The sequence below is a fragment of the Lagopus leucura genome, unplaced genomic scaffold (genome assembly GCF_019238085.1).
Source record: "Lagopus leucura isolate 7727_CA_CO unplaced genomic scaffold, USGS_WTPT01 Super-Scaffold_100001, whole genome shotgun sequence".
Lineage (NCBI taxonomy): Eukaryota > Metazoa > Chordata > Aves > Galliformes > Phasianidae > Lagopus > Lagopus leucura.
The window spans coordinates 10,653,430-10,676,180 of NW_024962262.1; the positions used below are offsets into that span (position 1 = coordinate 10,653,430).

At 42.1% G+C, this 22,751-nt stretch overlaps 1 protein-coding gene across 2 annotated transcripts in view; it reads left to right on the forward strand.

Moving 5' to 3' along the window:
- The first annotated feature begins 6,838 nt into the window (after positions 1-6,838).
- Positions 6,839-22,751, forward strand: part of ATP7B (ATPase copper transporting beta) — a 34,142-nt gene continuing 18,229 nt past the window's right edge. The window contains exons 1-6 of one of the 2 annotated variants that reach the window (XM_042867441.1): positions 6,839-7,055; positions 16,104-17,331; positions 18,264-18,500; positions 19,736-19,899; positions 20,806-20,967; positions 22,551-22,627. In XM_042867441.1, the coding sequence (XP_042723375.1) occupies positions 7,017-7,055; positions 16,104-17,331; positions 18,264-18,500; positions 19,736-19,899; positions 20,806-20,967; positions 22,551-22,627 (1,907 nt within the window). In that variant the 5' untranslated portion in view covers positions 6,839-7,016. Of the gene's footprint in view, positions 7,056-10,382; positions 10,824-16,103; positions 17,332-18,263; positions 18,501-19,735; positions 19,900-20,805; positions 20,968-22,550; positions 22,628-22,751 lie in introns of those variants that run through there. The other variant, XM_042867440.1, reaches the window with a different exon arrangement.

The following is a 22,751-nucleotide window of genomic DNA, read 5'->3' on the forward strand; positions in this document are numbered from 1 at the left end:
CCTTAGCAGAAGATGGTGTTGGGTGCCTTAGTTTGGCCATTGCTAAACCCAAAACAGAGGGATGAAGTCTCTCCTGTACTGAGAGCAGGAGGAAATTGGAGAGTAATGACTGCGGACTGGCAAATGGATGAGGCCAGGCTCTTCTTAGTGGTGTATAGTGATAGGGCACAGAGCAGTTGCCTAAAACCTGAACATAGGAAGTAACATAAAAACATGTGGAAGAACTTTTTATATTGAGGGTGGCAGAGCTCTGGAACAGGCTGCTCAGAGAGGTTGTGGAGTCTCCTTCTGTGAAGATATTCCAGACCAACCTGGATGCCTACCTGTGCAGCTTGCTATAGGGAGCCTGGATTCAATGATCTCTGAGGTCCCTTCAAACCCCTACAATTCTGTGGTTCTTTTTCAGATGGGGAATGAGAATGGAACTGTGTCAAGCTGTGGAAGTTAGCATTCTATTAATCGTTACTGAAGTTTTTGTTTAAGTATTCATCCCTGTCTCAAGTACAACTGACAGTAACTTTTATGACAGCATGTCTGCCATTAGGTGAGCAGTTACATTGGAACAGTTCTGTTGGGAAGTCCAGCACATGTAATCTAGCGTTTAATTTCCGATCCAGCTGTTTTCCTAAGTTGTGTGCAACTGGCACTATTTCTTCTCCCTCTGTTCTAGCAGAAGAACTGGTCTGCTTCCCCAGCAGACCAATTGCCTGAGAAGCACATGAGATGTTTGCAGAAGGGATCTGTGCTAGGTTGATGTCTCTTAGCTGAAGACACCTCTCTTTTGTCATCAAGCTGACTGTCTGGGTGCAGAGAAGAGGCACAGCTTTTCTAGGGAACAAGTCTGGTCTATTTTAGCTGATGAGATCTGTGCATCACTGACTTGAAAAGGAGCTAATGGCTACTCCCTCAGAACCTATGAATCTTGGGTTGAATTTCTTCTTTGAAAAGATATTCTGATACAACTTTTCCAGATCCTTATCAATGCTAAGCAGAGAAACAGTTCTTTAAAAGACATAGACTAGGTGCAAAGGGCTATGAAGAACAGCTGCGTTGTTTCTGCCTGGAATCTCCTTGTAACCACTACTTCCCCGGTTCAGATGTGCTTTTCTTCATAGAAACTGCTGAAGTCCTGATACAGGCATCTAAATCCTTTCTTTGGAGCTTCCTCTTGGTTCTCTCTGGCTAATGAGAATAATAAAAGAATCACAGAAATTATGGTCTTTTGTCAATCACTTCTCAAGCTACAATCTTTGTGGAGTGGAGAGAAAATATACACTGACAAAAACCAACTTGCAAAGTGCTGGCAGCAGGAAAGCTAATGGATATTGACCCTGTACATAGTAGGGAGGTTGAAACTAGATGATCATTGTGGTCCTTTTCAACCCAGGCTATTCTATGATTCTATGAAACTAAGTTGCTACAGGCACAAACTGTAAAATTCAAGTAACAATTTTGAAATCTCTTCCAGCCCTGGCACAACTACATCAGATTTGTACTTGCAGCTGGAAGATGTTCTGCTTGACAACGCAGTAGTACCTCTGTTTCTTTTGCAGTTCTTCCTCTGTATTTTATAAGCTTTTGGAATGCTTTGTTTCCTGTGCCAGTACTCCATCATGCACACAGCACAGAAGTGCTTCTGTTGTTCTGTTCTGTTGTTCACAGGGCTCTGACCTCTTGGCACCTTCCCTCAGGGATTTACAGACATTAATGAGATCCTTCAGAGCTTCCTCCAGCTGAGCAGCCTCAGCTCTCTCAGCCTCTACTCACAGGAGAGTCTCTCCAGCCTGTTGACCATCTTAGTTTTGTTTTTTTCTGTAGTCTGTTCAGTAGTAATTTAAAAAAGATGTATTAATACATTCAAAGTGGTTTTGTTAGTTTGGTTTTTTTTAGTCATAGCATATTCTGCCTTTGATGTGAACAGTGTGAAAACTGTTGTTGACAGCTGTATGGGAACTGCTGAATCACGACCTGAACCTCTGATTGATCACCTAAGGCTAGCAATGAGTCAGCCATGGGAGCACAAGTGAAGGCAATTCACCTGTGCTACTGGAAGAGATGGAGCCTGGATCCACCTCTCCTAGACCCATTTAAGAGCTGACTGCCAGGGGGGAAGGATCTTTTCTGAGATCCGCTCCACTGGAGTTTCATGAGTGAGCCCAGGATACAGGTAAGAGTCCTTTCTTTTCTGCTTTGCTGTAATAACTACGTAGCCAAGCTCTCTGGTATACCTCATAACTATAACATCTGTACATTCATTGATTGTACAGCAGCCCTATGTACTGCGGAGGGTACCTTTAATGTGTGATTGTCCAGCACGGCCTAACTGGAATGTCATCACTTCACAACTCTCGTGCATGTGTATCAGAAGATACTGTGTGCGTGCTTGTAAGATATTGCCAGTAACATCAGCAAAGCAGTGCTGAGCTCTCTGCAATGTTCCTACTGCATCGCTGAGAATGCTCTTAAAAGTCCTGACCGGAGAAATTCGTGTGGCCAACGTGCCAAAGAAATTAAATGAGCCATGTCATGAAGTTGGCTTTGTTCTCACCCTCACAGAGATGTGCCAAGTTTTTCATCTTTTGCTGCCTCTGCAAGCACTTTTGTCCCCCTTTAATTGCTTTTCTTATGAAGTCCTCACTCTGAAGGAAGATCTATGCAAACAAGTAAGCAGTATTGAAAACAAATGACAGAATCCACTCACAATGTTCTCCTCAAGTGTGCAAGGCATTTGGGACAGTTTTTAAATACATTTTTCTAAGCCTCATTCTTACTTAGGGCTCCACATACAAGAAAGTTGGTAAAATAGGACTACTGCCAAATAACAAACACAAAGAAACTGGATTAATACTGTGTGAGGATATTCGTATGACAGTCATGTGGTCCTTTATGCTCTCTTATACAGTTGGCTGCTTTCTTTCTGGAACACACACTGTGTAGTACTGAGTTTCTCATGCATGGCAACTGCCTTAGCTGGCAAAATGCCTGGGACCATTTTTAGCAGGAGGAATCTTAGATCATTCATGTACACAGTAAGTTTCTCCCTTTTTCACGTTTCTTGTGTTAGGCTGTTACATGTTTTACTACATTTGTTCTTGTTTGCATAGTAGCAGGAGGCAGAAATAAAACTGGACCAGATGTATTCTAAAGATTTGTGAAGCAAAAAACAAGTATTAGAAATAAATTGCAACACGTATCTAGGACAAAACACTAGGGGATTGTTTTTGCTGGTGTGTTATACTGTGTGTTAAATCCAAGCAATTCTAGATGTATATATTTGTAACTGTCAGCTTTACTTCTTAGCCTAATGTTCCAGCACACATGAATATTTGCATTATGTATCTGTGAGCAAAACCTGGCTTTCATTTATTTATTTATTTAGCAGAAGCAATGTACTATGGCAAAGCAATTCAGTATTAAGTAGGTTGGATCTACACAGAATTTTTGCCAGAGTTCCTATAATGTGTGTTTATCTCATCACAGACAGCTTACCTGAGTGGAATGCGTGGTTTTTTATTAACAGGAGATTATTTTACATGAGTTGTTCCTGTTGGACAACGGGTACATAGGAAAATGAATCAGTTCCACTGCTGAAATTGTAACTTCCCATGGACTCTGTCAGTCCTCCTAAACAGTCCACAGGAGGAGAGGTGGCTGACATCGTCAGGGCAGACGAAAGAAGTGAGTTCAAGAGACTTGGGAGCACGGGCAGAAATGGGATTGTGCAGAAATGGGGTGTTGCAGCCCTCCTGGTAATGTTCCTAACTTTGCAAAATAACATGGAGACTCACTTCAAGTCCCAGCTTTTCAGCTGGAAGTTTGTGGTTCTTGAGGGCAATGCGCACCATTTCTGAGTCGGTAATAGCAGACCTGAACTCCTCCTTCTTTTCCTTTTTCTTTATGCAGATCCTAACGTCTGTATGGCTGTATGCACCTAGTCAGAATGTGAAAGAGATGGTGAAAGACCCTCTCTATCACAGTAGTGCCCTAACACCTGTTTAAAACATTACGAAACTGCTCAGGAAAATGCAAAACTTTGCTGAGTCTGTTTTTCTTCCAGAAATAGGCACCCCTAGTGTCAGACCAAAAGGATTCACAGATTGAAAAACAAAAGCCTGCGCTAACTTGTTCAGGATGTGTTTGTGCGCTGTATTTGTGTGCGCATCCTTCCAGTTTCAGGAGGCAAGGGGCAGTGCTATTCGTACAGGAACCCAAACTGTTTCCTGTGAATCCAGGTCAGGGCAGGATTTGCATTCTGTAGTCATGCCTGGCTTGTTGGCACTGATCAGGAAAGAGAAAAAAGCCAGAATCTGTCTGCAAAGCAGGACAGAAGAGAGTTACTATTGCTGCAGGAGGCTGGCTAGTCCAGACGTGAGAGATGTGGGCACTGTGCCTTGCCACCTCTTCTGACCTTCCACTGTGGGGATGAAGAAAGCTTGGAAGGTCGGCAGTTCTCCCTGAGTCACCACCTTTCCTTCCACCAAGCATCAGTTTTGTTTACAAATGTCCGTGGCAGAAACATCCATTTTCTGTAGCACAGAACTGCTCTTAAGTGGCAGGTCTTCCTGCAATAAATGAACAAAGTGCCTTTGCACTCAATTTCAGTTTTGATGAGCCAGTTTGTACACCACAGAAAGCAACCTGAGAGATGCTGTATGTATTATTTGCAGAATTGCAACTGCTTTCTTCAGTCCAGGTGTTCAGTATTTCAGATGGAAATTTCTATAACCCTTTCTGTTGCTATTTCCTTTAGATGTTTTTTGAAGCATATCTTTGTGCTGAAGGGATTGCTTAAAATTAGCAGCAGTTTCCTTGTTGTTTTACATTCATCTGTGTCACTTTATTTCTGACATTTCCACCTGAATTTTCCTCACTGTTTGTTGTATTTGTTACGTGATGTAGTATGGAATCATTATCAGATATTCCATCAGAAACAAAATAACAGCAAGTTAATCTTTTTGTTTTGTTTTTTTCTCTGCTCAGTTTCAAGAAGTCTCTGCAGTGAATAGGTTTTGCTCTATCCAGGAAAGCAGTGTGTATTTTCCTGGTCACTCTGAAGTACGCTTTGTTCCTTGACACAAAGCTGGAAGCTCTCTGCTGTGGTTCTTGCATGAGAGCTGACAGTAAGTTCGTGCCCAATATTAAACCTGGACAGTGCAGTGCTGTTCCTGGCCCTGAAGAGCAAATAATTAACAGGGTTTTTGTACATAAGTACTGTAAATAGGTTAGCTAAACAGCAACTCGTGGGCTACAGTTTGGACCTCTGACTACTGGGAACTGCTATGTTCCTAACCCTGTGCACCCACGATGTCCTCATCAGAGGTTACCTTCTTCACTTGCCTGCCGTGGCAAAGGGGACCAGCCACAGCCACATTTCTGACCTCAGAATCAGGAAGAAAAGCTTTTTTGAGAGCAGAGCTGGAGTGTGGGAGCTTCCCTCACCTGTGCCAGCAGGGCTGTGCTGTGACTGTGCTCTGGGCTCGCAGAGTGCTCTTGGGGTCACTCTGCAGCCATGTCCAGGCTCACCTGGGGTCAGTCTTCACAGGCACGGGGAGGGACTAAACACCTTCATGTTTTTCTGCCCAGTAGTGGCAACCAGTCCAGAGGGATTGGGGAAGAAGTAAAGTACTCCTAGGTGATGGAAAAGGCAGTAAGCCCACTCAGTAGGCTGAGTTTTGTCTGGAACGCTGGGAAAGCTGTTAGAACTCTTTATGGAGGTGTGGATGTGTGAGGAGCCTGAGTGCTGGGCTGGGATGAGATGGTATCAACCTTTCTTACAGCTGGGAATTGCTGGAAATACTTCTCTTCCTGCAAAGAAGTTCTCAACAGCTGCCAGCGTAAGACAGACAGCAACAATAGTTAAGAGAAAGTAAATTTGGATTTGCCTTACATATCTAGGCTGTCCTAACAGAGGCAATGCATTTGTATTTTATATATAGTGTTTATAATGCGAACACCAGATGCTGTTTGTCCTTCTCTTGAAGTGAAGGTGATTATGCTGAATAGAAATGCAATGGGATGAAATAAGCTCCTATAAAAAGGCCAAGCAGTTTGACTTGGGATTAAACACTGGCTGTAGGACCAGAAATACAGGTTTAAATCCAAGTTACATTCTTCCTTTCTTTTCCCTTCTTTCTTTATTTCTTTCCCTTTTCTTTAACTTTCTCTCTTTCCTTCCTTCTTTCACTATGATGTGCTTTGTGTTATTTACATAGTGTCAGGTGACTCATCTAAATGCAATCTCTCTCTGAGGCCATCAAACATGACCACAAGAATGACGAGGCAAATGCTGGAAGGGAACTAATAGTAATTCCAAAGCGTGGGCTCTACATCTGAGACAGATTCATAGCTTATGAATAGTTGGGTGGCACTGAAGACGTATACTTACATTCCCGATCTGTTTAAGGAAAAATTTAATTGCAGGTTTGGCAGGGCATCTTAGAGCCTACTATTAGTTTGCCTGCAACAAGGTAAACAACAGCTTACTTTATAAACAACGAAAGGCAGTCAGTATTCCCATTTACTTAATGGGAAGTTCAGAGATTCTCCATTCGAAAGAAGTGAAAATCCTGGTTGCAAAGTGGTGCTGCCTGACAGTTTCTGCCACGCACCTGGATGAATGTTACTGCAGATCTGGACTTGAATTAGCCTATGCAGATGGTGATTGTTCTTTGCACTTAAACTCTGCCCCCAAAGGTGTGTCTTTTCCAGGGGTAATACGATCAGCTTGGTAGTTTCTAGGCTCTTAAAAACAAATTCCTGCAGTATAAATACAGATAACAGAAATTATTGTACTGAAATCAACACTGCTAAAAGCAGGCAGAGTACCAAGTCCACACAGTTTGCTATTGTGAAGAAGCCATGGGATCAAAAAATGAGTCTACGTTTCTGAGCCCTGTTACCGAAGAGATTCTCCGCTGACTTCTGCTGGTTTAGAGCAAACAAACTGTTTCTAAATATTTAGAGAAGATTGAAGCTGCTACCTGAAAAACTGGAGCCAAAGTCTGAACTGATTTGAAATGAGGTCGTCAACTCTTAAGCAATTTTATTCATGGCAGGTATGGATTTGATTCCTTGAATTTCAGTGTCCTGTAAGGCTTCATTTTATTTCTCACAGCGTAAGAAATGCTATTACATGTGATCACGCTTCCTTGTCTGCTGCTATGTGTACCGTTCAGGCTACAGAAAGATTTGGGGATCTGCTGGCTGCCAACTTGCTTACAATGTTGTACCCACAGAGGCATCCATCTGATTTCATGGCACAAAACTGAAAGCAAATGCTGGTAAAGGGAGAAAACGGACCAGTTTGTTCCCACTGAGGTGATACAAGGGTCTTTTTTTCTCCTACAGTAAGTCTGGCAGTTAGTTTGGAAAACTCAAGGATGCGTTTAGTACCAGGAATGTGACCAAGCTTCCAGCTGTTGCTTAGTATGACTGAACGTGACTGTTGTTGGTGTTACTACAAGCTTTGCAGTAACTTATTTTCTTTTCCTTTTCCTGGAAGCTCCAATTCCTGTAGTCAAAACCAAAGTCATTCTAGCTCTGCTGGGATGAGGGGAAATTTTCAATAATTTTAGCTGACTGCATCACTGAGACAGTTGGAAAAGAACCCAAAATACAGTCAGATGTGAAGTTGTTTTGTTTTGAACCTAATGTCACTGTTTGGGTGCATTTTGTTATTGTGGTTTGAAATGATATCTGTAGAGGAAAGTATAGAAACTATGAACTTTGCATTTGAATAGTGATTTCATAGTGATTTCCATGGTGTGTAAAAGCTTAAGTCCACTCTGTGCTGACGTGATGTGAGGGTGTTCCAACTGGTTCCTCTTGTCTGTTGGGCAGATTAAGGCAATGTGACTCCCTTGCCTCCAGGCCACTGATTCTTTCTTTGAACCCAAGCTTCTCATCTTGCTGGCACTGTTAAGAATACTTTAAGATGCTTTCCTACTGCAAGGAGCCAGAGGGATTAGGCACAGGACTAATCATCCTATAAAGCTAAGGATGAATTCATACAGGAAGCAGCATTTGCATGAAGACCTGTAGTTTTTATGTCCTTAACGCGTTCTCTGATAGTAGCAGGTTATATAAAGAGGGAAGTTTATGTTTTTATGAACTCCTGAAGCTTTAAGGCAAAGGGATTTAGTTATCTTTGGATGCTTTGCATTTTCACATAAACAAAACCATCTCTCCCAGCACTAGCAAAGAGCTGTGAAAGCAGCAGAGGTATTTTGTACCTGCCATCTAAATCCCACACTACCACACCTGAATGATGCTTCCTGGTAAAGCTGCCCGGCTGTGCAAAACCCAGCCTGGAAGCAGGGTGTGCTGCTGTTGGAAGGTGAGACAGGCAGCAGTGCCTTCCCAACCTCCCTCCTGGCCCACGAGAGAACTGTAGAGGGATTGGGATCAAGCAGGACCTCTGTTAAGGTAAATTGAAATGTTTGTTTGTTTTACAAGATTCTTGGATGTTTCTGCTTTGGGAATGGCGTTGCTCATCCAAGGGCTGGTGCTGGTAACTCAACTCTGCAGACTTCGTTCTCCACTACTCTCTGTCTCTGCTTGAGTCCTTGCCTAAATGGGTGTTTGACATCCTATTGCATTAGATTTGTTGAAATTTATCTTATAGCCTTTTCACATGAAGAGTGCTAGAAAACTTCTATCTACTTTCAAAACACAATCCTTTGTCTCAGCCTCTGCATCAGCATTCAGCACTGTGATGAAGCCAAAGGGCTGTGGGGGCACTCAGTAAGAACTTGACACTGCTGCTTCTAGAAACAGATTTTTACTTCAGAATTGCTCAGAATCTGGGGGGGGGGGGGGTGGGGGGGGAAGTATGGGTGAGAGAAACTGGGGAGAAGGTACTGAATAAATATCTATTCCTTCAGCCAAAGCTGAGCTTCGGTGGGGTGGACCTGAAAGGAGGAGAAAAAAATACCAAACAACACCATGTTTATACAGTTTGCTTCATTGCATGATATCTCATCAGTACCAGTTACTTGTAGAAACAAGCTAGGTAGGGCTTGGGATGTTTTGAATAATAATAATGATACTATCGAAGGTGAATGGACCAAGTACTCACCTGACAGCCATTTGAAAACTGGAATTTCTGTTCCCTTAGACATTCTGGAACTTGAAATTTCTGTGGTGTAGAATTATTACTCAGAGCTGAATTTCTGATTTGGGATCAGAGAATTGATTTGTTTTAGAAAGAAGAAAAACTGATTTTCAAGTTACGTTTCTATCTGTAGCATGGAGACACAGGTCTAGTATATAAAGACACTGCAACAAAATATTTTCATGTAAATCCAACAATTGGACTTTCCTTATCTTGGTTCCAATCAGTAATTGTGGCAGAGAGGTGAGGGATGTGAAGGTAAAAGTGGAAAGCATCTGACCTGTCCTGCCAGCCAGCTGGAGCACCATGTGTGTTCCCTCAGGTTTCCTGAGATGTTGATCTTGTGTGCTCATCTCTGCATGGGAGTAAATTTGATGATGTTTTCCAAATCCAAGAGCTTCTGATTAAATGTAAGGGGATTATTTTAAGGCTTCCCCATGCAGTGAGGTCACTGCTTATTCAGGGAGGGTGTGAATTGATGGTAGATTGACCATAGTGTATAAATTCCCTTCGTGGCCATTCTTCAGGGACCTGTTTAGAGGCATCTTTAGAAACGGATGGCTCTGCTGAAGGCTCAGGGAACTTGAGGTCCTACTCATCATGTTAGAATAGTGCTGTGAATGTTCTCAATTTGCTGCAGGCAGTCTCAGGAAAATATACCTAGCTTGGCTGTGGATGCTTCCAGTGATACCTGTTGTGTGTGGCTAAGTTAGATGTCCCTGTAGCTGATGAGAGGAACTGGGTTTGCCCAAGGAAATAGCCCCCCCCCTTTTTTTTTTTCTTCCTGGCACTAATTGCTGGTGTGGCTTTCTGTTTGTTTGTTTATTTATTTAGTAATTAAGCTTGATGGTGGCAAGGAGGTACAATTTAAAAAGCAGAAGTATTCTACTCAGTCTTTTCTTTCTCTCCTTTCTGAAATGAAGGACTGTTCCAAATGAATGAAAGACCTTCAGTCCAAGGATCTTACTGAACGATATAATCACAGGCATGGTTAAAATGTGAGCGGGCACCATCTTTAACCCAAGAAATCCTTGGGAGAAAAAGGAAGGGGAAAAGCACCATCGCCCTTTGTAGGAACTGTGGGTATGCCTGACTGAGTTAATTATGCACCGGCTTGCTGCACACAGGTCATGTTTGAGTAGCTTGTGAAAGGCTGAGCTGGCCGCAATGCCGTGCGCAAAGATTAGCAGCGCTGAATGCGGTTTGGTAAGCACAAGGGATGCCAATTGGTGGGAAGCAATGCAACTGGCAGTGAGGGGAGGTAGCTGAGTGCAGTGAGCAGTGTACACAAAGATCACAGGTTACATCTGGGATTTCATTATGCATGCCTAATGAGCATGTTGATGAGAACTCCCCAGGCCGTCATAAAAGTAGCTGAAAAAAGAACTGCTGATAAGGCACTGAATAGCTTCTCTTGTAAAGCTTTCCTTTGGAGCTGAGATCTTTAAAGCCGGCAAAGATAATGGAGAGAAAATTGGACAATAAAATGCGAAGGGAGCTGTCCTGCCTCGCTACTTTAAACAACAAAAACATAACCCTGGTGTCCGTTCGAAAGCGGCAGGCAGCTCACGATGTGCCTGAACTACTGATTATTGGTGAGGGGTCCAAAGCGGGGTCTCCACTAGAAGCAAGCAGGAAGTTGCAGAAAGAAGAGAAAGTCTTGCAGCGTAACTCCATGGGAATGCCAGAAGTCAGTACAACTGGAAGGCAGGTCGGTGAGCTGCTGCGTGTGGTGGTGGGGAAATGGAGAATTTAAAGCTAAATGTGCTGGATGTGGATTGTATATTGATGTGCTAAATCTTCTGTATGCGAATCGCTTCCATTCTCAGCGTGACTCCATGCCCTCTAACAAGTAGTACACTGCCAAGGCCTCTGTGAGGTCTCTGAAATTAATCTTTGAAAGCAAATGGTAATGAGGTAGGCTATATCATTAGCTAATGAGCGTTCTCTTTTGGCTCCACCTAATAGTATAGAGTGGTGGTTCTTAGTAGGGAAACAAATGAGTGCTTCTCCTTATGAACTGTGATTGCTTGAATGCTTGAGTTGCTCGAGTGCTTGTGCTGGGTTATTTTCTGGAATCACAGAAATTGCAGAAACATTAAAACATCATAATTCTAGGTATGTCATTTACTTATAACTACTGGGGAGGCATTAACAAAACTTCATGGAAATGTAGCTGTGGCAATGTTTTATTTAGTTTTTAATTCAGAGTTATACTTTAGAGATTGATCTTTCTAGAACTCTTCTCCATGAACATCAATGCTGATAAAAACATTAAGAGTCTTATTAAAAAAAAAAAAAAAAGATTTTGCTTTTTAAAAGTTAATATTACAAATTGCAATAATTTGGGTTAATTGTATGTTTAAGGGGAGCAAACTCTAAGAACAAATATTGTGTGTTTTGAAACAATGTATACTTCGAATGGCTTAAGTGATTAGAGTCAGACTGGAAGGAAACAACAACAAAGACAGGCTGGCTGTACTGAAGGCTTGGTCTGTCTCTAGTTACTTCTCACTTTGTAAATGCTTGCTGTGAAACAGTCATGACATTACTTTATTCTGCCAAGAGATCCCTCTCCTATATTCAGTTCATTGCAGTATATTGTGTCGCTCCCATCACAGCCAGGAGCATTGCAAAGTGTTTTGCTTTGTTTTAATTCTGTGTTAGAAACCATCGATTTGCAAGAAGGTTTTTCTTTTTCCCACTAAACCAAGTCTGATTTATGTAGCTCACTTCAACTGAAAAGCACCCTCTGGGTCTCTAAAGTTTATCAAATATAGTGTGTGGATGTGGTATCATTTCAGAAACAAGTATACAAACATTTCTCCATCTTCTGTCTAATAGAGAATCCTGCTTCCAAATGAAACATGTGACTTTAAAATAATATTTTCATTGTTTCACAATTTCCAGTTGGGGAGGGTGTTTTTTCCCCTCTTTTAGTGTTCAAGAATTATTTGGTGAATACAGAGCCATGTTAGAAGTAGATACTAACATAGGTGACTACTGACATGTTCATCTTCACAAGGGGAAGAGGAAAGGAAGAGCAAGCATTTAAGGCCTGATTCAGTTAAACAGAATGTGCTAGCAAGATGGATGGGCAAGCTGTGCTGAGATTTGTTAAGAAAGATGGGAACTGAATTTCTGTCTCCTGCCACCTAGAAATGATGCTTCTGTAGGCATGAAACTAAAGACTGTGGACCTTTGATGTTCCTGAGGCTGTTCTGCCCTCATTTTGTTGTTCACTGGCAACCTCTAACAAAGTAGGAAAGCATCTGAAGTATTTAAAAAGCACATGGATTTCCAGTAGTGTGCTACTGCCTGCCTGAATCCAATGCTGTGAATCAGCAGGTTGTGAAAGAGGAGAGCAGGAAAGGTGAAAAAGCAGCACAGATGAGGCCGTTCTTCTTTGGCAGCTGTGTGCTTCAAGTTGAGAGGACAAGAGCCAATTTCAGCATGAGGATGTGTGGGGAGAAGGGCAGCTCAAAACCTTCAGATATGCCAGGTGAGAGGCTAAGTGAGACCTGGTGTTTGTGGGCAAGCAGGCAGGGAGAGGCAGAAAGGAATTTGCTGAATAGGCCAAGCCCTGTGTCCCTGCCCGCTGACAGCCTGGCGTTGTGAGGAGAAACCTGGCTCTTTAATTTCAGGATATGAAAATTGGTATCCAAGGCACAGGAGGGCCATCTGTGGCAAGGATTTGCGAGGTGTGAGGTGGTACAATCTGGAGAAAAAAGAAGCAGTGTGGCAGCAACAGGGAGATGGATGTCTGGATTAGGAATGCAGCTCCAGCCCTGGGAAGGAGCCACGGGGGGATCTTGGTTAGGGAGATGCTCAGGGAGCTACAGAGTTGGTTGTTTTTTTTCCTTCAGACCACCAGTTTTAGCTAAATGACGAACAATATGTTTTCACCTATTCTTGAAAAAATTGTGATGGCTCTTTGTGCAAAGTGTCAAGTGATGGTCAAGTTCTGGTGTTTCTGTGACTAACGGTGCATTAAAACAGTAGGATCAGTCGTTGCTTTTATGTTTTTCAAAAGATTGAATGGCAGAAAATGCCCTTCAGTCTTCTTATAAATTGAATTTGAATTGCTTTTATGTCTCTAGGTACCTAGAAAAATGGAAGTGGTTAGTGAGCATGGGGCAGAGGACAAAAAGGACATAAAAGCTGTGATACTGCCTATTTTCTGTCTACAAGTTGCTGCCAGAAGCATAGTGGACAGGAGCAGGCAAGAAGGATGCTTGTGTCATGTCACTCTGCTCTCATGCTGTTTCATCAGAAAATGCAGAACACCAAAGCCTTTGTCATCTGAGCCAAAGTAAATGCACACAGTGAGCTCCTGTAGTGCGTTAGGCCTTCTGCTTTGCTGGGTGTTTGTGAAGATAAGCGCTTCCCACCATGGCCAAAGTCTCTGCTGGGTTCTAAGGGGGTGGAGAGAGAGGCAGGAGAAGACAAGGAACAATTCTGAACTAAGCTTCTCAGGGCAGACATTAAAATAAGTGAGTGCTTGAGCACCATTTGAAATATGGTATTTGAGAGAGAGTTTCCTTTAAAAATGGGCCTTTTCCCAAATGTTGGGCCGTGTGTGGAGCCAGGAGTTGGACTCCATGATCCATACGCGTTCCTTCCAGCTTGGGACACTCTGTAATTCTGTGATTCTATTATATTGTTATCTTAAACTGGGAAGGCACAAATAAGAGGAAGTAAGCATGCCTTTTGTGCCCTTAAATGGGAACCATAAACTGTTTATATTTAATTTTGAAGACGAGGACTGCCCTTCTTCAGGGGAGGCAGTTTAGTCACTATTCCTGGAGATGTTCAAGAAATGTTTAGATGTTGCACTGAGTTTAGTGGGGGAGTACTGGTGGTAGGTGATGGCTGGGCTAGATGATCTTGAAGGCCTTTCCCAACCTTGATGATTCTATGATTTATGTCGAGGATTTCAGCAACTTCTGGGAAGGAAGTGCAAAAAGAGGGAAGTGCTATTCCAGGCACTGCTTGATGTGGAAGAGTAAGGGGGGAGTAAGGGGGCCAAATGAGGGGGATAGGGGCTAAAATCCATTTAACTCTTCCCAGCATCCCTGCAGCATAGTCACAAGACAGACGGAGCTGGGCACAGAAGGTAGGCTTGCCCCAGGATAGCAAGGAGCTGCACCGTAGTGTTGCAGAGCTGAAGGTGTTTGCTGCAGCTCCGGGCTGTTCTGAGCACCTGTGACACTGTGGTGGCTGTGGCCTCTCATTATCCACTCTTCTGGGGCCAGCCTCAGTGAAACTCGCATGGCCCCTGACACACTGTGTGGTTATGCCATGTGTGCAGTGAGCCCAGGTACTGTTGCGTGGTTTTGCAGCAGGGTGCTGGTTGTTACAGGACTGGTGGCATTAAACCAGGAGTCCTAATGGACACTAAGCTGAATGTGACCCAGCAGCTGTTGTCACTAAGAAGGCTGCTGGTATTGTTGGCTGCACTAGGCAAAGAACTGCCTGCAGGTTAACAGATGTGAGCCTTCTGTTCTGCTCAGCTCTTGTGAGGCCACACCTGAAGTAATGGGTCCAGCTGTGGGCCCTCTGTACAAGAGGGCCCTGCCAGCCTTCACCATGATGTGGTTCTGTAAACCAAGCTTGCACAACTAACGGGAGTCAAGATTGAAGACTCATTTGCTTTCAGTTTATTTACAGTCCTCCATAATTGTTCATGGCAAAGACTCAGGGAACTGATTTTCAGTACAGGTGACGGGCACTTCAGGAAGCCCATTTCTGCCTTCACGTGCAGGTGAGATTCAGAGGAATGTTGCATGTAACTGAAGCAATGGCTTCTGTCTGTTTGTGAGCAGTTGCTTTTCCTAGGAAATAAGGGCCTCCTGTTCTAATAAATACAGCACAGAGAAGACAAATTTTAATTTTTTCATTTTGGTCATGACCCAGACATTCATTATTCACAGGCTATCTAAGCATGAAACAAAATCAAGTTAATGGATTTTGAATACTGCATCAAATGGACTGGGTGCAGCCTAGTGTTAATAAGCAGCCTAAGTAATTCTCGTCTGCGCTGTACGAAGGAGACAGTTTTCTTCTCCGTGGCAGAAATGAGATTAATATTGTTGAGCTTGATCTGGTGACTCCTCCTCCTGTCCCTTCACTGCTGTAATGCTTGTCCCTCCCCTTCTGTGCCTTCCTCATGACTTGATGTAGGCAATGTCCTTTGATGGCAGACTTATGCTCTGATTACTTCATCCGTAAGATATGTTGCCTTTGTAATTTTCACTAATGCTTCATTTTTCAATTGAATGGAGTGCACTGAACCATAGAATTGTAGTATTGCAGATCACAATCTGATTGATGCATAGTCTACTTTGGGCTAATCTACTTCAGTAATGGCTATCATGCCCTGAAGATTGGCATTGGATCAAACCAGTAGGTTCCTGTAGCTCAGTATCAGGTGCCTCTTTATTAGGACCTCTAAAAGGGGTGGATGAAACTGAAAGATGGTGGAAGCATCTGCATACATGTATGGTTTTTTTTTTTTTTTTTTTTTTTTTTAAATCTTTGTGTGTAGATTTAAACTTCAGAAATCTGTAGATGCAGACAATCCAAACCCTTGTGCATGTGTGTACAGCTCTGCAGATAGCATGCAGCTGGTCCTGCCCGGTTTCAGGCTCTCAGGGAATTACTGAATCTGTTTTCTGTGGACCTTTTATTTTGTTTTCGAAGTGAGTAGGGCGAACTGAGCTAGCTGCTCACGTTTGTGGAGGGATGTTCAGTGTGGTCCCTCTTGTGAGCCTCTGTGCAGGTGGCAGTCTGCAAGGAAGAGCAGAGCTCAGGCTGCATGGTGAGAGTGCTTCAGTTATAGATAAATTGGGTTGGGACCGCTGAGAACATTTTGCTTTAGCTAACTGGTAACGTATTCCAAGTGTAAATCAATGCTGAGAAACACTTAAATGGAATATTGCTGCTTACAGCAGTAAGGATGCACACACTTTATTTTTATTTTGCTCTTTAGGTTTTGTCCAATGCTGACTCTCCTCCTAGCTGCGCGCTGGAACCTGAAATGAAACAGAATTTTGCTTTTGACAACATGGGCTACGAGGAGAGCTTTGAAGCCATGCCCTCACCATCTTCCCAGGAACGCACTGTTGCAGTCAATGTGGTGGGAATGACTTGCCAATCTTGTGTGCAGTCGATAGAAGGACGAATTTCCAAAGTTAAGGGTGTTGTGAGTATTAAAGTCTCCCTTGAACTGAATAATGCTTTAGTAAAATATCTGCAGTCAGAAATAAGCGCTGAACAGATTTGCCAAGAAATAGAGGATATGGGCTTTGATGCTAACATAGCAGAAGAAAAGTTGGCACCAGTGTCTGTAAATTTGCCGTGCTCGAGAGAAGCAGTAATAAAGCTTCGGATAGAAGGCATGACGTGCCAGTCCTGTGTCACCAGCATTGAAGGAAAGATGAAGAAGCTTCACGGTGTGGCAAAAATCAAAGTGTCACTCGGTAACCAGGAAGCAGTTATTGCTTACCATCCTTACATCATTCAGCCTGAGGAACTTAGGAGCCATATCAGTAACCTGGGGTACAACTGCACCATTAAGAGTAAATCGGCACCTTTGAAGCTTGGTGTGCTTGATGCCAGGAACCTGCAGAGTGCAGACCCCAGGGAGACACCAGCATCTCTTGAGAGTGAGGGTTTGCATCCGCTGGTTGCCAGCAAGAGCAGCACAGCTACGGTGACTGTACATATAGAAGGCATGCACTGCAAATCTTGTGTCAGAAACATTGAAGGAAATATATCCTCTCTTCCAGGCATACAAAGTATTGAAGTCTCCTTGGAGCATAAATGTGCTGTTGTACAGTATAGCCCAAATTTAATTACCTTGCCTGCTTTGCAGCAAGCTATTGAATCCCTTCCACCTGGGAACTTTAAAGTTTGCCTCCCTAATAGTTCAGAAGCAAATAGCCAGTCATCTCCATCTCCTGCTTTGGTGTGTGATCTCTTCAGAGAGCCACTGAAAGACACAACGTGCACAGCTGTTATTAGGATTGATGGCATGACCTGCAATTCCTGTGTACAGTCCATAGAAGGAACAATATCTCAGAGACAAGGTGTGCAGCATGTAGCAGTTTCTTTAGCTGACAAGACTGGGACCATACATTATGATCCAGCAAACACGAATGGAGAGGAGTTGAGAGCTGCCATAGAAGAAATGGGGTTTGAAGCATCTTTGCTGACAGGTAACAGTGTTTTGTCTTCTGTGATGCCCTTACCACTGGAGTAGATTTCTTCCTATGGGCTCTTCCAGCCTTCTACAGCATGCTGTGAGATCTGTCAAACTGACTGTTTTAATTTAAATTCCAAATTCAGATTCCAAAAACATGCAAACTTAAGGATGTTTCATTTAAAATCAATCTTTTTCTGGCTAAAATCCCTTCTTAGTGTCTGAATCATTTGATCTTTATTTCTTGAGAATTAATGCTAGGGACCTAAGCCTTGCTGTCAGCAAGATGAATGCCAAGATGCACAGTCTTTGGGAGCCAACACTACTTTTACATGTTAGCTGCAGCACAGTTTGAGCATGTATACAAATTCCACAATGTTTAAGAAGTTGCTATGGTGCAAAGGTGATCGCTGTGGAATGCATGAGTTGAGGTCTGAGTGCAGCAAATCCTTCCACTGCTCGTTTTGCAGTACTTGCATGATAACTGTTGTGTCATAAAGAGAAACCTGTTGTGAAGTTCTTCCTTTCCCTTTTAGGGACCAAGTGCTATGAGCTGTGTAGAAGGTAACAAAGACAAGATGAGTAGGAGGCTGGTTTGTGCTCTGTGCTGAATAAAGACCCTCTAGATACCAATGTATCTTTATTGAGCAGAGGTAGCTGTCAGATTAAGGTAGCTCTTTGATCTAGGCACTGACATTGGAGGCACTCGCTGTCTGAAAGTGACAAAGAGTTGTGTAGAGTTAAGTGGTCATATAAGTAGTGCAGGTGAGTGTGTATTATATACGTAATAACAATCTATCATTTTCTTCCACCAAGAAACAGAGATTACCGTGTCACCTCTCAAACAAGTAAGGGACTTTGCATGATTGCTGTAACCTGCTTGTAGTTTTGTGTCATCCTATTGCCCTGTAATTGGTGTCTGTTCAGTTTATTGTGCATTTGTTCAAGATATTGGGGCAGGAGAATACAAGCGTTGGCCTGATGCCAGTAACACTGCAGCGCAGCCTCCAGTCCCAGAGCCTCCTGGCCAGGGTTGTGTCTCCGATGCACTTCCAGACAGCCCTCATCCTGATGAGCCAAACCAGCCCAGCGGAGCAACAGCCAAGAAGTGCTTTTTACAAATCACTGGCATGACCTGTGCATCATGTGTGTCTACCATTGAAAGACATCTGCAGAAAGAAGAAGGTAATAAATTTGACGTTCCCGTAATGAGTCCTGAGGGACTGCTGGTTGGAAAACGTATTCTGCATGGTCAATGGAAGAACACCTTGTGGTAGAACATCTTGTGGTTAAATAGACTTAATATTTTCTTTGTAGAGCTAATGTGACTACGTCACTGTTTGTCTAGTGAGCCTACATGATGGACATAATTGTTTTGTAATAGTAAGTGGTTGGAATATGATCAATATTTCAAATTGGGATGAGAGGTAATGGCCTTAAGTTGCACCAGGGGAGATTCAGGTTAGATATCAGGAAAAATCTATTCTCAGAAAGAGCAGTGAAGCACTGGCAGAGGCTGCCCATGGACATGGTCTGTGGTCATGGTGTGGATGGTTTGATGGTTGAACGAGGTGATCTTAATGGTCTTTTCCAACCTTAATTATTCCCTGAAATAAGGCTCAAGACAAGAACAGAAAAGTTATTCTTATTTTGTTCTCAGGGCCTTGCTTCTTTACAGAGCATTCCATCACTTTCAAAGCTGTTGAGAGCTCTGCATTTGTGGTATGAAGCTTATTCTCTGGCATACATTTGCACAAGCATGCACAAATAAATGCATGGCTCCAGTGCCTGGGTAATTATATTGGTTTAGGCGCAGCAAGTCTTGTCAGGTTAGAAGTCTGCAGGCTGGCCATACAGAGAATGAACAGTCAAGCATCAGCATTGCCTGCTTTAATGCGTGTCAGCATGCCTTACTTGGGTTTTGCTTATTGATTCCCGTGTCTGCAGTTTCCCAATGCATGGTCTCCCTGCACTGATATAAAAAATAAAGAAATTACTAGCAATTTGTTTCCTGTGACTTCTATGCTTTGCTTTTTGATTGTAAATTTAGATTAAAAAAGAAAAAGAGCCCAATATCCAGTGGGATTTGGTTAGGGCTTTGCAAAATTAAGAAGGCCAGGGTAGAGCAGTGCAGAAATTGTTCATGAACTTTCTTTCTGTCTCTGACCACAGCCTTTTTTCCCATCTAACTGTTGCAGCTCCTCCTATTGCTGTATGGAACTTTGGTATGGCTGCATTTCAGTAAAAACTTTGCTGCTGTGACTGGCAAACAATGCTAGGAGGAGGCAGAAGAGAGATCACTAGACATGAAATGGCACTAAGCTGCTACAGTTTCCATTGAAAATCACATGTGATATTTGATTTTTCTTCCTCACAAACTGAACTGCTTTATCTAACATTCTTTATTATTGCTGCTGCAGGTATTGTTTCAGTGTTGGTAGCACTGATGGCAGGTAAAGCAGAGATAAAATACGAGCCTGACTTCATACAGCCTCTTGAAATAGCACAGTTGATCCACAACTTGGGTTTTGAAGCCACTGTCATAGAAGATCAATCAGAAACAGAAGGAAATGTGGAGCTGCTTGTAAGTAACATATATTTCAAACTGTGTGTTGATTTTGGATATGTCAGGTTCAGAAGAAGCATTTTCTTGCGAGTGCTTTTGTTTAAGGAGGTACGGCCTCAACAGATCAGTTCTGTCTAGTGATGATCATTTTGCTTAATTGCTAGAAAGAGAAAATCAATTTGTTTTAGAAGACCTTCAAAGCCACTGAAACAAAAACCAATAGTTGTAAGTATAGAATAGGCTTCTGTTAGCAGGGGGAAATGAAATGGGGAATATGTCTTCAAACGCCTGATGAGAAGGTTAGGGACTTTGTATAGAGATCTGAGAACACTGGGTGAAATAAGGACAGATTCTTTGAAAGTCTGTTTTTCTTCTTACATTTATACACAGTAAGACAGAAAACAACAGCCTCTGGTTATGCTAGTAGATCAGAAAGTGGGAATGTGCCATGCTGAGGATTTGAATTCAGATGATGATGTTAAACCTGCTACATATATATTGACTCAGGCAGTGTTAATATAGGCAGCTGTATTAACTGTACTCTTGCAGTAAATGCAATGTGCTGGTGGTTACAAATAAGCTGTTGTGAATATAACTGTTTGTTGCAGAATTTTATAATAATAGAAGTAGATAGTTATATTTGTATCCTTTAAGACAGCTCTATAAACTTCCTGCTGAGGCCTTGTGTCACTGCCTGCAGAGTTTGAACAGTCACTGGTATGTTTGTAACAGAATCTCAAATTCTTTAAACAAATATTGGATGAATATTTGGTTCATTAAAAGTGATGACAACAACAAAAACTTCCTTAAACACTGAAACCTGCACTGTGAGTGCAAAAGTGAAAATGACTGACGTACTGGACCTTCTTAGCACCAATGGTGAAGAGAGATTGCTAACTGTACCTAAAACTGTGTTTACTTCAGATTACAGGGATGACTTGTGCTTCCTGTGTTCACAATATTGAATCCAAACTTATGAGAACAAATGGCATATTCTACGCCTCAGTTGCACTTGCTACTTGCAAAGCTCGCATCCAGTTTGATCCTGAAATTACAGGACCTCGAGATATTGTAAAAATAATTGAGGTAGGTTTTAGAACATTTTGTTATAAACATCTAGAAGGTGTCCCTGCCTATGGAAGGGGGGTTGGAACTAGGTGATCCTAAGGTTCCTTTCCAATCCAAACCACTCCGGTTCTACAAGTCTATAAAATTAAGAAGAAAATAAAGCTGCTGATATTTGGAGGGTTTCACTGATTTTTACAGGTAATGTATTTATTATATGCATTTATGTATATGTAATGTATTTATTAATGTATTTACAGGTAATGTGTTTATTATGTAGTGAAGCTGCTATGCTGCACAGAAGTGTGTAGCTGCACAGTCTGTCCAGTCTATTGCTTTAAAAATACATCCCAAAAGTAACAAAAAGATGAAAAATCCAACAAACCCACTTTTTTTTTTTAATCTGGTAAAAGTGTAGAATCATGTGTCTCTGATTTCCAGTTGTTTCAGTACACTGTGGATACTATTTAAAAAAAAAAAAAACAAACACCAAACAACAACAACAAAAAAAACCAGAAAAACAACCTAATTTCTCTTGTCTCTAAAAGAGGCTATGAAAGAAGTCATGTAGCAGCAGGGAGGTAAGCCCTGCTCATATCAGGAGCATTACAAATCTCTGTATACACCGGCCTTTTTTCCCATGTCTACTCAGAGAGAAACCTTTTCAATCAAAAGAGTCATGGAAGGAAAAACATCCTGGCTTACCCATAACAGCAGAGGTCATAAGTTCTGCTATTATTGTAGCCCAGGTGTCGATAACACTTTTTCCTCTGCTTCAGCAGAAGGGTAGAGAATTTGTTGGATGAACCACACGCAGAAAGTAGTCGGGAGAATAGCTGAGTCTGTTTTCCTTTCATGCCCTCAGAGTATTTTGTTCAGCACTGCAGAGCTGATGTGACAGCAGTGATCAACATATAAGTAGTAGACCGTTCAGACAGGTAGAGCAGTTTTTTGAGGTATATCTTGCCACAGGATCATCTCATAATACAACTGTTATGATTAATTTGGGGGGGAGGAGTGGTTGCAAGGCAGTAAGATGTGAAGGGGTCAGTCATAACTGGATTCTTGCAAATATGTATACATATATATAGCTTTTCCCTGCAGTTAGCTTTATAGGTTTAAGCTGGTTCTGGTAACTTTGATTATCAACTTCAGATGTATCTATTCAACTGCCATGTTAAGGAGATGTTAGCAAGGTTTACTGCCTGGTAGCTTGTATACATTTTTAACTTTCTTTGTGGTGTTTTCTATCCATTGTATTTAAACCAGTGGGGATTAAAGGGTGTAAAATTGCTAGGAGGAGGAGAGCAACAGAATACCTGCTGTCAATGGGAGCTGCCTTTGCCTAGGAAGCCAGAACACTTACTGAATTACGACTGTGTTGGTGTATAGATAACACAAGTACTTTACAGTCCACATACTGAGTACTATCTGATATACCCTCTTGCTGAGGATCTGAAAATAAACAAGATGGCATTTATTAAATATGGAGCAGTGTCCTTTTCTGACATTTCTTCTAAAAGTAGTGTCATTTAAATATGTTCTAAGTAATATAGTTAGTCTAATCAAAAGTAACTCATCTTCCCTCCTCTTTTAATAAAAAGGAAATTGGCTTTCATGCTTGTGTGTCTAGAAGAGTTCCAAATACACATAACTTGGATCATAAAAAGGAAATACAGCAGTAAGTACTTCACTTCCTCACTCACTAACAAATGTATGTAGATCATCTCTTGTAACACACCCTCACTTTTCTTAGTTAATTTAGCTTATTCTTGTGTAAAACATATTTCATTTTATGATTTGCT